General features: G+C 30.3%; 1 protein-coding gene across 1 annotated transcript; it reads right to left on the bottom strand.

Moving 5' to 3' along the window:
• Positions 1 to 1908: 1908 nt before the first annotated feature.
• On the bottom strand, positions 1909 to 7733 carry LOC123885791 (probable inactive leucine-rich repeat receptor-like protein kinase At3g03770). Its single transcript, XM_045935113.1, has 7 exons — positions 5799 to 7733; positions 5131 to 5264; positions 4486 to 4729; positions 3469 to 3680; positions 3328 to 3356; positions 3022 to 3133; positions 1909 to 2504 (listed from the first exon to the last, which is right to left on the bottom strand). Exons 1-7 carry the CDS (start codon positions 7141 to 7143, stop codon positions 2289 to 2291), a joined length of 2292 nt encoding a protein of 763 aa, XP_045791069.1. The 5' UTR covers positions 7144 to 7733; the 3' UTR covers positions 1909 to 2288.
• Between the last annotated feature and the right edge of the window lie 7332 nt (positions 7734 to 15065).

Raw genomic sequence — 15065 nt, 5'->3', positions numbered from 1 at the left:
GAGGGAGAAAAAAATAGAGAAATCTTTTGTACTTTTAAAGAAATTTTTTGTAGAAAATAACAAATAAAAGCTTAAGATTAATATACTTTTTTTTATAGAACTTAATTTATTTTCAATATTGAAAATATTATAATAACATTGATTGAATTTGAAGAATTTCGTACTAGCCCTCCAAATGATTAAAATAAAAAAAAATAGTTAGGGTCCGTTTGGAATAACTTATTTTTGAGCTTATATTAAACAATTTAATTATGCAAATAAATAAATTTTTATGTACTATTATAAGTTTGTCAAGGTAATTTATGAAAATATAGCTTATCAAAATACAGTTTTCGTTAGCGGGAACTTATAAATTAAAATAAAAACTTATTTATTTGCATAAAATGTTTTACTTAAGCTCAAAAATAAACTATTTCAAACGGGCCTTTAGTCCCAAATAATTAAAATCCAAAATATACAAAAGTACAAAATAGTAAAACAAAATAACTTTTTCTATTTTTTAATCCCAGTCAAGGTCATTTAGAGTTTGCTCTCACAAAATAGTTCGGTCATGCAACCTTTGCAATTGGATTTTGGACAAAATATAGATGCATTTTTTTGGTTTTTTTTTTTCTTTCGCTCTTCACATAAATTACTCATAACTACCAATAATTTCCTAAATTCATACTTTTCTTAAATTTTATTATAACCATAAAGAATTTCACATGAAGAACCATACAAAACACACGTAAAAAAAAACAGCACCTAAGTTTTATAATTTTAGCTTCTTATGCATGATCACTAACAAGTAATAATAGGCCTCCAATACAAAGAACAATAAAGATAGGCGGAGAGAACAATTCTTCTACACTCCCTCTAAAAACAATAACCAGCTTCAAAGGAGAAGTTATTAAAAATAGCTTATCTAAAAATAGATTTTTTAAAAGGAAAGAGAAAATAAATGTTAAAAAGTAGAGTAATTTTGTATTAAAAAATTGTTTTTATATAATTGTATAAACACAAATTAAAGATTATTTTATTAAATACAAAGTTATTTTTACTACGATAAACAAATATAAAATGAATTTAATTTTTCTATAAAAGTTTATAATGTGAATTTCGATTTAAATTCTCATATGTGATGGTCGAGCCCTCTTGTTTGTCTGGACATTGGTTAACCGGTGTTTTGCTAATATGCTTTTTGTTTTGCACACTTGTGCTGATCAGGACTCGTTGTTCAAACTGAGATTTTATTTCTTTTTTAATTATAAAATAACTGAGATTATTTAATATAAAGGTCCTCAGTAGGATAATGCAACCGCCACTCTAATTATCATTAAAAATCTGTTTCTCTATGACTTTATGTAAAAAAAAAACAAGAAATCATTGCGCGCGTATAATTATTAGGTACTACCATTCCAATGGTGTAGTACCTATTAGGTACTCATGGTACTTATTAGGTACTACCATTGGAGCACAACACATTTTAGTACCAAATAGGTACCACTTCTCAAATAAGCACCCTCTCTCTCATAGTACTTAATAGAATTTGTGGGACCCATTTATAAATATGTAGAGTTATTGATGAAATGTGTAGTTATTTGTGGGACCGGTTTAAAATTTTTTAAGAGGTGTTGGGTTGGAGATATTGAGTACTTATTAGGTACTATTATTAAAAAATTATAAATGAGTGATGTGTACATGCGGGATCCAGTTAAGTACCCAAAATTGGATTTCTCCATTGTGGATGCTCTAAGCAAGTGACAATGAATATGAATTTGAGTTTAATATTTTTTTCTCATTGCATTTCGAGATTCATTAGTGAAAAAAAAAACTTCTTAAATCGGGTAAAAAAAATCTAAAAGATGTATCAAATCAAATAATAAGTAATTTACCCCTCTAATGAAACCCTTTTCAGACAAATCACAATGCTTAAACTTTGAAGCTTTATTGCTTTGAGGCTTTGGTGCAAAATTCTGGACAACAATAGGCATTAAATATATATTTAGATACTCGCGGTAATTTGAAAAAATAAAAGTGATTAAATATAATTGTAGGTAGCATGTGGTGTTACTATTTAACACCCGACACTATCAAACACTGAACACGCCTTCAATCTGAAATATCATATAAGATATTTTCTAACTATTTCAATCCTACCAAAACTCTATAAGAAACATAATAATGGTACAAACATTTTTACAACTATACCTACTTTTATATATTTACAATAATGATCAACATCTTGATAGTCTATTATTACTAATAAATCTCTGATTTTTTTTCTATGCACCTAAGATGTTTAAATCTTAATCTGATTTTTGATCTGCATCTGCTGTGGCTTGAACTTGAGCTGCATATTGTAAGTTCCATAAAACATCTTCAAAAGAAGGAAGAGATGAAGAATCTTGAGATATACATTTAGTTGTTATAGATATTGCAATTGATAATGACTCTTGAGAACAAGTTGTCAACACTATTGGATCCACAATCTTTCTTCTTCCATCTTGACTTCCAAAAGATGCCTATAATTCACAACATTTTCTTAATTCATCAATTAATTAATAACTTAAAAATATTGAGTATTTCACATAATTATAAATATAGTTTAAATGAAATGCACCAATAGTGTAAAATAGTTCACCACATGCATTCAATTATTACTGGTGTTGAGACTTATTTAACGCCTCTAAGGGTGTGTTCGATTTGTCTAAAATACCAAAATAACATTTTATTCACCAAATACCGTACAAGATAAAATCTGTTCTCCCGTGTACTGTTCTGTCCAATAATTACTTTTACATATCAAACAGACCCTAAATGTATTTGTAAAAAAGTTTAAGGCATTTTTATTTATTTTTATTGGTCTTTATTATATTAATTCATAAACATCTCACCATTCACTACGAAGATATTTGAGATGTTTAGAAACTAATAATACGAACAATCAAAATCAATAAGAAAGAAGAAAAATTTTGGCACTAAAAAATCATCACTACATTTCATATAACAGAAATATTGTTTCTGAAGTTATGTACTAACCTTTTCATTTAGGAAAAATGTTTCACCTTTGTCACATGTTATGGGTCCAACAAGTGATTCCAACATTATGAATCCAAAATTGTAAACATCATTATCCATTTTTGTCCTTTGACTGCAAGAAGAAAAAGAACAATTAATTTGTTAAGGATACACATGTGTCGGTATTCGACATCGGCACAACACTGACACGTGTATTTACATTCATTTTCGTTAAATATTACCGTTGGTCTACATATCAGTGTCGTGTTTGACGTTCGTGGTATGAAGGATTAACAAGGAAAATGTAAATAATTTATAGTATCATACCATGATTTTGATTTCTTCTCACCCTTTGTCTGTAAACAAACATAGAAAGCAACAGAGTCACTCCATGATAAAAAATCATAATAGATTATGATAAAAAAAAAAAAAAAGCAATATTGGATTGAATGATTGATTAAAACTTACCTCAAAGTTTTCAATATCTTCTTTGATGATGGACATACCATAGTCACTTAGTTTTGGAATACAGTGTTCATCAAGTAACACACTCTTTGTCTTTAATTGGTTGCTAAAACATCCTGGTATAACACCAGTATGTAAGAAATGAACTGCCTTCGCAACTCCGATCAAAATCGCCAGTCTATCAGGCCATTTAAGTGCTTTCTCTGCAGAATATTCTGCGTTTTTTGTATCTAGAAAGATTAGCAAATTTAAACTTGAAGATAAAAGATACGATGTATAGAAATCATCCGAATAAATCGTCATTTTATTTCTCGAATGTCTCAACCGCTATCACTATAGTCCCTAAACTAACCAAAATTGAAAAGACATCCTCGAATTTATCCCTCGTTAGTCACTTTGGTTCTCAAATCTGTTTTTCGTTAGTTAGTCATCGAGTGTGTCTTCTATTAATTAGTTTGGTCTATCAAATTACCATCAAAAGATATATGTTTTTGTAATATTTAATGGGTCTTGCTAACGAGTGCCCCCGGGGCACTCTTTAAGCATTCCATTTAAAGAAACTTTTTATTCAAAAAGTTAAACACTACAATTTCCAATGCGTTAACTTTACGCATTCCGATAAAAATTCTATAAAAAGCTTACTATTTAAGGGCTTAAAGAGTGCCCCGGGGGCACTATTTAGCATTTGCCATATTTAATATCTACTACTAAAAGTTTGGCCCTCAAAATTGGACAATTGGGCCCCAAATATTTTGAGGCCCGGGCACCATAAAGCTGGTTGCAGCTGCTCTAGGCCGGCCCTAGTCTCACACATTTAGGCACCAAAATAATTGTTTACTCAAAATAATTATGTTATAACTAAACAGATAATGCAGATTATTTTAGTAAAATTGCCGAGGCTATTGTTGAGTATGACTCATATTTACTGATAAGTAAGGCGACACTTGAGCTTAGCGGAGCCAGTGTAGGCAAAAATAGGAAGAATGAATAATATTATGCATACAATAATGTCATCCTAACCTGATAGATGAGTATGATAATCACCATTTGGCACATATTCATATACAAGATGAAGTTTTTGGGTGCTTGAATCATCTTGTACACCACCATCAATGCAATGACCCAAAAGACTAACCAAATTTGGATGTTGAAGCTTTGAGAGTAAATCCAACTTAGCTTTAAGATTTTGAATTGAACATTTCTTTGACAGAACAAAAGTTCTTATCGTCACGTAACATTCATTCTCTAGTTTACCTTTATATAGCTGAAATATTGTAGCAGAGTTATAAGAGACCAACGTTATACTTATACATAGGACTGTTTGAAAAACCAAACCCAACTGTGCCGAAAAACACCGACTGTGACTGACAGTTCCAAACTACAACCAACAAGTTCATTTCAGTCCGGTTTTTGAACTGTCCTTCACAATTCGGTCCTTTCCATTTTCGATTTTTTTTGTTTTTTAGGCAGTCCTAATATTCAATTTGGTTCAGTTTTTGGTTTTTTTACTATAAGTCCTAATTATCTATTAAGAATAGCAATTTGGTAAAGTTCGGTTCAAAAAAATCAGTTCATTTTGAAAATGTAGTTCCGGCTGTTTGGTTCGGAAAGTGCACTAGATCTTTATGTCAGTTCAGTTCATTTCGTGTAGTGAAAGAAAGGTACCTTCCCTATGGAGCCATCACCAATACAAGTTGACAAACTAAAGTTTTTGGTGGCTTCCTTCAACTCTTGAATCGAAAATTGTCGACAGGTTGGAGTAGTTTGTGTACCTAGCTTCACTGCGTGTGAAATAAATCCTGAAAAGAATAAAGAATTAGACATTACTATTTACTATATATCAAAATCTGAAAACTAAACAATCTGAACTCTACTGTTAAAATTAAAACAGTATGATGGTTTTAAATATTGTGGATTGCGACATAAATGTGATGGCAATCACATCACAGTTACAATGACAATCATGAATTGCGACATAAATGTAACCAGTGTTTTAAATTGTGGACGCAACGTGTCTCTGTGGACACATTGCGGCCACATTAGTCGTATTTTTAAGCAATTTCTCACAAAAAGGACTGGCATAACTGTAACCACAATTAAAAACCGAAAAACACTATTGTTTAAGTAACAGCAATTAAATGCAACCAATGTTTTGAATTGTGGCCTAAAACAATAATTGTGGCCGTAATGTGTCTCTGTGGACACATTGCGCCACAATTGTGGCCACATTAGTTGTATTTTTAAGCAATTTCTCGCAAAAAGGACTATGGCGTAACCGCAACCACAATTAAAAACCGACAAAACACTATTGCTTACGTAACTTAAATACTTACTTGCATTTGCAAGAACTTCTGACGAAACACCGGCTGTGGACTTATCTTGAACAAAATTTGGCAACAGATTATGCCTACTTTTCTTTCTCAAATCGCATTTTTTACATAACAAAACTCCAAACACCAAAACCACAAGAACAAATCCAACAATCATAGCCCCTAATGCAATCACTTCCCATTCCTTTAATTTCTTCCATCTTAAACCTGATTCCTTACAATAAGAACCTCTCTGCTGATTCTTATACTCGAAAGATAAACAATTTCTAGCATATCTAACAACTCTACCATTAGAACTATTCACCAAACAAGAAGGAAGTAAACCACTTAACTTGTTGCTAGAAATATCAACATAACCAAGTTTTCCGCCGCAATGAAGTTTATCCAAAAATTCTCCACTTAGCACATTGTTAGCTAGATTCAAGTAACTTAAGTTTGACAAAGAGAACAATGTTGACGGCGGTGTGCCCTTAAGACGATTTGACGAAAGATCTAAATGTTGAAGATGATTCAATTCGCCGAACTTCTTCGGTATCTCTCCGGAGAACGAGTTATTGCTTAACAAAACCGTGACCACGAATTTTGGCAGAACCGGTAGCTCAAATTCGAAACGATTTTCTCTCAAATCCAAAACATGTAAACCATTGAGAGTATGGAGAGAATGTAATTCACCAGAGAGTTGATTTTGTGACAAAGAAATAACTTCAAGTTTTTTTATTTTGCATAGTGAAAATGGAAATGAACCCTTTAAGTGATTTTTCTTCAAACTCAAGATACTTAGATTAAACAAAGAATCAAACCAATTAGGCATAGTTGTGTTGAAATAATTTTCATCAAGTGTTAATGATTGAAGCTTTACCATTGTTGAAATTTTTGGTGGAATGGTACCAAATAGGAAATTTGAGCTTAAATCCAAAACATGAAGTAAAGTGAGAGAATGAATTTGATTAGGAAGTTTCCCCCAAATCCCTAATGAAACCAAAGTTAGAACTTTTAGGGTTTTCATCTTTGTCAATGTGGTGAAAAATGAATCAATTGAGAAATTTTTGGATAGTGTTTGATTTGGAATTGCAAATCCATTGAAACTTAATGGTTTCATAGATTTGTCACCAAAAACTTTGAGCTCAATTATTGAATTAGCTTCACATTTAATGCTAAAATTTGAAGATAAAGGAAGGTAGCAAAGGTCATTAATGTAATTTTCCATAGTTTGTAATGAGGTAGGGTGTTCTAAATAAGTTCTTAATTCTAACAAAGCTTGTGTTTGATCTTGTTCCAGCTCATGAGTATTTGAGATTAATAACAAACACCATGAAAGAACCAAAAAATGAAAATAAAAGTACCTCATTGAATTACCAACTTGAAAATTTTTGCACCTTGTTGCAGAGACCTCAAAATCTTTTATATTGTGACCGCAATTGCAGATGCAGACCACAGTTTAAAACCACAATGAGCATCAAACATGGAAGAAGAAGAAATTGGCAACTACTCAATTCAAAAGATAAAACAAAAACAAAAAACAAAAACACCAAGAATGTTTGATATGTCAAAAGACTAATATAAATCCTTCAAAGTTCAAAGATTTTCAATGGTAACATACATTAGGAATTTCAAAAGGAAACAACCAAGAAGAGAATTTTGCTCCAAAAGATGTAACAATGCATTATTTTGCTTCTTAGATAATATACACACACATGAGAGAGAGAGAGAGAGAGAGAGAGAGGAGTTTTAAAGCATTATAATAGAAGAATCAACCAAGAAAAATAAGAAAGAAAAGAAGGAATAAAGATAGTTAAAGTGATAAAGAATGAAAATTTAAACAAAAGAGAATCAGAAAGAGAAAACTAAGGACAAAGACATAACTGGTTGTGCAGAAATTGATGATTTTTAATGATGTTTGAATCAAGACAAGAGAGTTAGTTCAAAATGGTGGACAATGGAAAAGGACAAAGACAGAGGCATTTATATATTACAGAGTAATGTTTCAAGTGGTGTCATTATTGATGGAGAGAGTGGTAGCTATAATTGGATAATGCATCAATAACTATTGCAGTTAGATTCATATGTTAAAATAGGATAAAATCTGATTTAAATTTTGGAAATGGACCTGTGATCACTAACAATATGTTAAATTTTGTGTAATTAATTAATCTAGTAAATCCACACAAAACGTCTAGGATATTGAAACATACCAACTTCTAGTTTGTCCACAAAAATATAGGCGAATCAACCGACGTTAACACGAAAACGGTTCATGTACTCGTTACTCTCTGCAGCAAGCAACAAGCGATAGTATTGTTTCAAGCTAAATAGTCTGAAATAAAAAATGATACAGATATTGAAATAGACTTGGCACTATTTGTTGAGAATCCAAAGCAAGCCAAAACTAATTGAAAGCCGGATCGAATGATGATCAATCAACTGGGCTGAGCACCCCAAGCACAAGAATCACTGGATTAGGACCTGTGAATTAACTAGATTAGAATTAAGCAAAAGTAGAAATATTCTCTTAAATTTTGTGTAAAGTTTAAAAAGTGAATTAGATGCATGAATTATGATAAAACATTTCATTTTTTAAATCACTAGCATGTGTCCTTAGGACATATATTAGCTTTTTTCTTATTAATATAATAAAGGTATATAGGTAAAAGGATGGAGGCGAAACCTGAGTTATATATGTTCTTCGCCTTTTATATAGGGGATGAATCAAATTACACCGGTGTAACATTTGAGTAATGTTACACCGCTCAATAACGCTTTAACGAATACAAGTTTTACAAAATCCACTATTGGATTGAATACTTATATCGTATAGATCATCCATGTTAAATTTTACAAAAAATCTAAAATCGTTTGAGACCGATGATGATTAATGGTTTATGCGTTTTTATTGAATACGGTTAATCTTTGCCTATCTCAAAAACATATCAAACAATTTTAGATTTTTGTAAAATTTAACATGGATGATCTATACGATATAAGCTTTCAATCCAGCGGTGGATTTTGTAAAATTTGTATTCGTTAAAGCGTTATTGAGCGATGTAACATTACTCAAATGTTATACCAGTGTAATTTGATCTCTCCCCATATATAATTGATTAAATGTTAACTGAAATTATTTAGTTAAACTTAATTTTCTCTTTTAAAGAAGTTTGAATTACACTCTATTTCTCTCTTCTCTTTTTTTTCTTTTACAAACACTCTATTTCTTATATATAACGGGACACGAAAATGTCATTCAAATTTCTCTTAAAACAGGAGAGTGTAATTTTTTCTAATATTTTTTTATATATATTTTGAATAAGAGGAAAAAAGTGTAATAGTATATTTGAATATAAAAAAGAAAAGTGATGCAATATACAAAACTATTGAATAATGAGTGACTAAATTACTCAAGTATTAAGTATTTATAAATTTTTATTTTTTTATGAAAAATATTTTTGTACACAAAGGTTGTTGACATCTTTTATTCAAAGTCAACGAGCATTGTTTATAAGAACATTAACTATATTTTATTCTTGCTGATCACAATTACTAATCATCATCGATTAAAGAAGTGCAGGAATTCATTTAAGAGGAATAACACCAAATGAATTTTTCTTATATTAAATGAGTTCAACTCAATCATAAGACTTTGTCGATTTTATTTTTCACCACGGTATCTGTCTTACCGGGCCGTTTAATCTAGTTCGAAGGACAATCATGTCATCAAGTGGTTCCAACCTTCTCCCAATCGCAGTTACAGGAGTTCGAACTATGATCATCCCTATCAAGTACAACTTCAATCACCACTAACGATTTGTTGAGTATATTTGAATAAGATCAAATAACGATTTATGACTGTGTCAATATTTTATTGACTACAACAAATATTTTACAATTAAGAACTAACAACATTTAAAATTATTGAAGAGGTCTTGCTAACACGTGTCCTAAGACACATGTTAAAAATCCAAAAATAGAAATAGTTTCTTAAATTTTGAAGTTATGTAAGATTTGTCAATGTAGGGAATATAGGTTCAATTATCAAACTCTGTATTAAAAAATTAGTCTTCACAACTAGAACAAGGCACCCTATCCGTGTGCATTCCTATCCGTTTATAAATATTAGTCTGGTTCGTAGAACCATAAAAGGTATTTTTCTGCACGTTTTCTACAGTGCAGTAGATAACGGTATTCAGTGAACTGGACTGTTTTATCTTGGGGACCTCACGGTTGATAGTCTACCATGCACAAAATTTTTGGTAGTGCCGTGAAACGTCTTAAAGAGAGCGTATCGAACCGCGACTCGGCCAATAATATTTTCTTTATCTATTTTCAAAATCAATTACCAATAAATAACATTATTAGAATGAATTTGATATATACATCTAACATTCTATACATCTAACATTCTATTAATCTATTCAGCGGTGTTGTGGTTTAGTCCAACTCTGTAAAAGGGTGGTACCACACTACCACGTACTACTTCACACATTTTCTCTTGAACATTCTCTTCAACAATTTGACTAAACTTTAACTGTGTACCGTTTGATAAAGTGTGGAATAAATTTTGAACCGTAAAGCTGTTAAGCCAATAATTTATCAATCATAGAAAGAAGCGAAACATTATCCATCACATCGAGGAAGAAAAAGAAGCCAATTCTGATGCAATACTTATTTTGAGTACTAATTCACTTAGAGACGTAGAGTTGGTTTAGTGGTGTTGACTTGAGTGCTTGAAGTATGTTTTTCTCAAGGTCTCAAGGTTGATTTTCTCTTGTGTCAATTTCGGTAGGCTAAGTTCATACAGAGCAAAAAAAAATAAAAAAAATCTGACTTTAAATGGGACCTCCGTAAGTGTGCGGTGGGATTGGTCCCCTTAAATTAGTCGGTCCTAGGGTCAGATACAATTTTTTTTTAAAAAAAAAAAAGAAAAAACTTATTTGAGTACTTACGAATATAAATAAAAAATAAAAGGTATGCTAAATTAATGGAATGTCTTATTTATTTAAAATGTATATATTATTTAAATATTTCTTTTTATATTTAATTTATTTATGTTTGTTTAAATAGATTAAGCGTGTGTTTGGTTCTGCGGCGGAGAGAATTGATTTTGGCAGAATTGATTCTGTAAAATTGATTCTGGCCAAAATTGATTTTAAGCTGAAGTGGTTTATGTTTGGATATATTCATGAAAAAGTGAGTTGAACAAAAAATTTGAGTGTAAAAATCAATTCTAGAATCAGAAGCTACGATTTCTAGCTTCAAGTAGAATCAATTCTGGAGGCAGAATCAATTCTACTTTTGAGAAACCAAACAAGTCAGAATCAATTTTACACGTCCAGAATCAATTCTGGATGCTCCAGAATTGAAACCAAACATACACTAAAATATTAGATTTAAATGGTTAATAAATTTTATGAAAAGGTCATTTGAAAAAACTCGAATTTAAATTTTGAGTGAAATAATTTTTTAGCCAAACTATATTTATTTTGTTATCCAACTTCATATTACTAAATTTTTTAATAAATATATTGCTTCAACAAAATATATAATCAACATTTGCCCCCGTCAAAAGGGGAGGACAGTCTGTCAGTGTATATGACACCATGTGCTCCTCTTTCCAATCTCATCAAAAATTTAATATACAAGTTAAAAAATTACAGTCATACTAATTTTTGTAATTAATATCTTAAATAATTTATTTTGACAAATATCTTAAATAATTTTAAATTTACACCTTCTTAATTTTATATCATACTTCTCATAATATTTCTTTTTTTTTGTACATACTTCTCATAATATTTCTATTTCTATTTATATTGGTTTTTTATATGACAAGTAAAAACTCACACACAAAGTGAAGAAATCTGAGTTCAAACTCCGGTCACGGTGTCTTACCTAGCAATTTTAGCATTTCCAACCATTTGAACTTGGATTTGTGGGTTGGATATTGAACATTTTTTATGTGAGATGACTAATAAACCTAATGACTTAAGGTTTTGTATTAAGATGTAATGCCAAACCTCTCTTAAGTGGATGTTCAAGACTCAATGTGATGATCTTCTTAATGACTCATAGTGGTATCAGATCAGTCGATGGTTAAATCGACTTCTTGTGTCAAAAGTTTTTCTGGCCAAAGTATTCGGGCGGCATGTCTCGTTGGTGGGTTCTCAAAGATGGTGTAAGTGGATGAAAAAATTTCATTTGAGGTGGAGTATATCCATAAAAAAATGGACAGATTCACACTTAACTAGAGCATTTTTATAAGTGAAATGATCATAAACTTAATATCTTAATTACTTAAAATTTTAAGTTGTAATATGATGTCAATCTCTCTTATATGAATATTCAAGTCAGAAGTCACAATATGATAATAGTCAAACTCCCTCATGACTCAATATAAAAAATGCCTCAAGTTTATCTCTCTAAAAAAATTGTGAAGAATGTATTCCAAAAAAATGTGAAGAACTAATTTGGAGTAAAAAAATACTAGACGATTACCCATGCAATGTACGGGTCTTATGCGTTATTTTATACTATAACGTCAAAAAATTATTTGTATAGATAGTAAATTGATTATTAGCAAAAATATTAACTATTTTGAACAAAAAATAATAAAATGCACAAAATAATAAAATGAAAAAAAAACTAAAATAAATAGTAACTCAAAATAATAATAATTAGTACCACTCATTAAATTAATTAATATAAGTGGGTGATGTAGCTAAATGAAAGATTTTCATTAGTTTAAGTGAGTGATGTGGATTAGGGTTTAAATAGTCAATTCGACAACTCTCTAGATTTATATATATAGATGCATCAACATTTAAACCATGTATTAGCCATTTTTTAGGCCAAATTAATTTCTCATAACGTTTTCATGTATAAATAAGGCTATTAATTTGCCTCTTAAAAAAAAACTATCAATTATTAAAAAAAAAAATAATATACTAATTACAATTGAAAACATCATTTTCTCGTTGGTCTTTGAGAATCTAATTAAATCTAATGTTTTTCCTTAATCTGATCATAATATAATTATAAAATATGAATTACATTTGTCCTCGTGAGTTTAACTCAATTAAAATCGCACTATATGTATAGCCATAGGAGTTGAAATTCGAATCATAAACACTCAATTTCTTTAATATGAAATTTCTAATCTCACTGCTTTGAAAAAGAAAAAAAAAATTACCTTTGGATTACTATTTGGACAAGAGATCAAGAAAGACATGCAGACAATATCAGTGAGATAGTGCTTTACTTTCATGAAAGTGGATTTTGTGCTTTCACTGAATCACATACATATAAGACAACTACTAGATGTTTCTTGAAGAAACCACAGAACGTGAGAAAAGCAATTGTGAAACTGGGATTTATCTACAAATATCGATAAAAACAATTGATTAAGCACTAGTGGATGTTGGATATGCCTTGAAATCTCAGTTACAAGAAGTCAGAAAAATCTTTGTTGAATCTTTTTTGCATCTTTGATGTTTTGAAGATTTTTTGGGAAAAAAATATATTTTTTTGGAAGACACTCTGACTTGGATTTGTTTTATTTTAAAACAGATTTGTTACTAATTTTTTGGCATATATTTTTCTATAAATAGGGAGTGCTTTATTCATAGAAAAATTGAGAGAGAAAGGGAGCAACAATGTAGGGTTTTCAATTAGGATTTGCCGCCGACACAAGGCTAGAGTTTTAGAGAGAAACAAGAGGGGTTGTCTCTTGGTATAACTCTAGGGTTGAGCAAAGGGAATTGATTATACCTTGGGAAACACTTATCAAATTGAGTCTCTTGGCCACGGGAAGAGATTCGGGATTTGGGTAGAATTAGGATTAATTCTTGTAACCCAATTGGGAATTTCTTTGTAGCGTTACTCTTTGATATAGTGGAACGGAGGGGCTGCTCTCTCCCCCAGACTAGGTCATTATTGGACCGAACTGGGTAAACAAATTATCATGTTCTTTCTTCTCCTTTATCTTTTATCGGTTATTATTATTATTGCTTATTCCGCTTAATTATTTGGTTGCCGTTCTATTGTTCCACACATCAAGTTCTTTTATTGGTGTGATTTTTACGACGAATCACAACAGTGGATATGGTGTGTTTTTCTTTATAAAAAAAAAAGCAATTAAATTACTAAATTAAATAAGATAAATTAATCTCTCTTACATCATAGAAGTTTTAAAACAGAAGAGAAAGCATAAAAAAGTTGTAATTAAAATTTAAAAATGAGTGTTAAAAAATTGCTAGCAAGACACCATATCGATCGGTCTCATTTTACATGAAATGTCTCACCCAAGTGAGTTATATTCACAGGGATAAAATTATTCATCTTAAATGGTAGAGAAGAGAGATCGTCTCTTAAAAAAGAGGTTGCCGGAAGATATTTGAAGTTGAGGATAAATTAATTATATTAACTACGACTAAAGAATTCATTTGAAAATACGTTGTTTCGAAACAAAAACAAAAAATGAAGTTTCGAAACATCATTTTTTAAAATTTTCATAGTACAGAATATAGAATTGGTCCTTTCTTTAAGTCTAGATTTGCTTAGTTTTGGATTCTTGATATAGGATTTGTTCAGTTTTAAAATCATAGAGTTGTATAAAATTATACGGGGCTAATACATAATGGCTATGTGCATATGTTAGGATTGTTTAGTTTGGAATTATAATAGCAAGTGGTTTGTATGTCAAGTCACTTTTTCATATTTTATAATTTTTTAGTAATTTATAATTTGGATTTTCTCTTTATTTTCAAAAAAATAAATAAATAGATATGAATACTTCTTTTGATAGTAAATAAAAATTATTCATATATTTTAACATTTGTGAATCTATCGATGATATTTTGCACCATAAAGTATAAATTTTTGTGTTTTATTAACAATAAGGACAAAGTCCGAAAAAAAGGAAACTACGATGGAATTATCCCAAAAACATTAGCTAACATTACATGCTTACTCTTTAGAGGACAAGAGTCATAAATATCCATAAGAGAATTCAGCGCACAAACTAATATCGACTAACACATTTGCACCGCACATTGGCTAATTTCACGATACGAATGCTTAAACACACAACTTCTCACTCCAAGTCCAACAACCGACAAATCCCTCCAACTAAATATCTCCCTTTAGGACTCCTCTTTGATTAAGATTTGAGCACGCTAATTATCCTTTCTTAGAATATTTTTATTTATTTTAAGCGAACAAAATGAAATGGGGCGGAACATATAATAAAATACAATTATTATCTATTGTTTGAGTATTTAA

Source organism: Trifolium pratense, linkage group LG5 (assembly GCF_020283565.1).
Source record: "Trifolium pratense cultivar HEN17-A07 linkage group LG5, ARS_RC_1.1, whole genome shotgun sequence".
In the NCBI taxonomy this organism is placed as follows: domain Eukaryota; kingdom Viridiplantae; phylum Streptophyta; class Magnoliopsida; order Fabales; family Fabaceae; genus Trifolium; species Trifolium pratense.
This window is presented reverse-complemented; position numbering and strand designations above follow the sequence as displayed.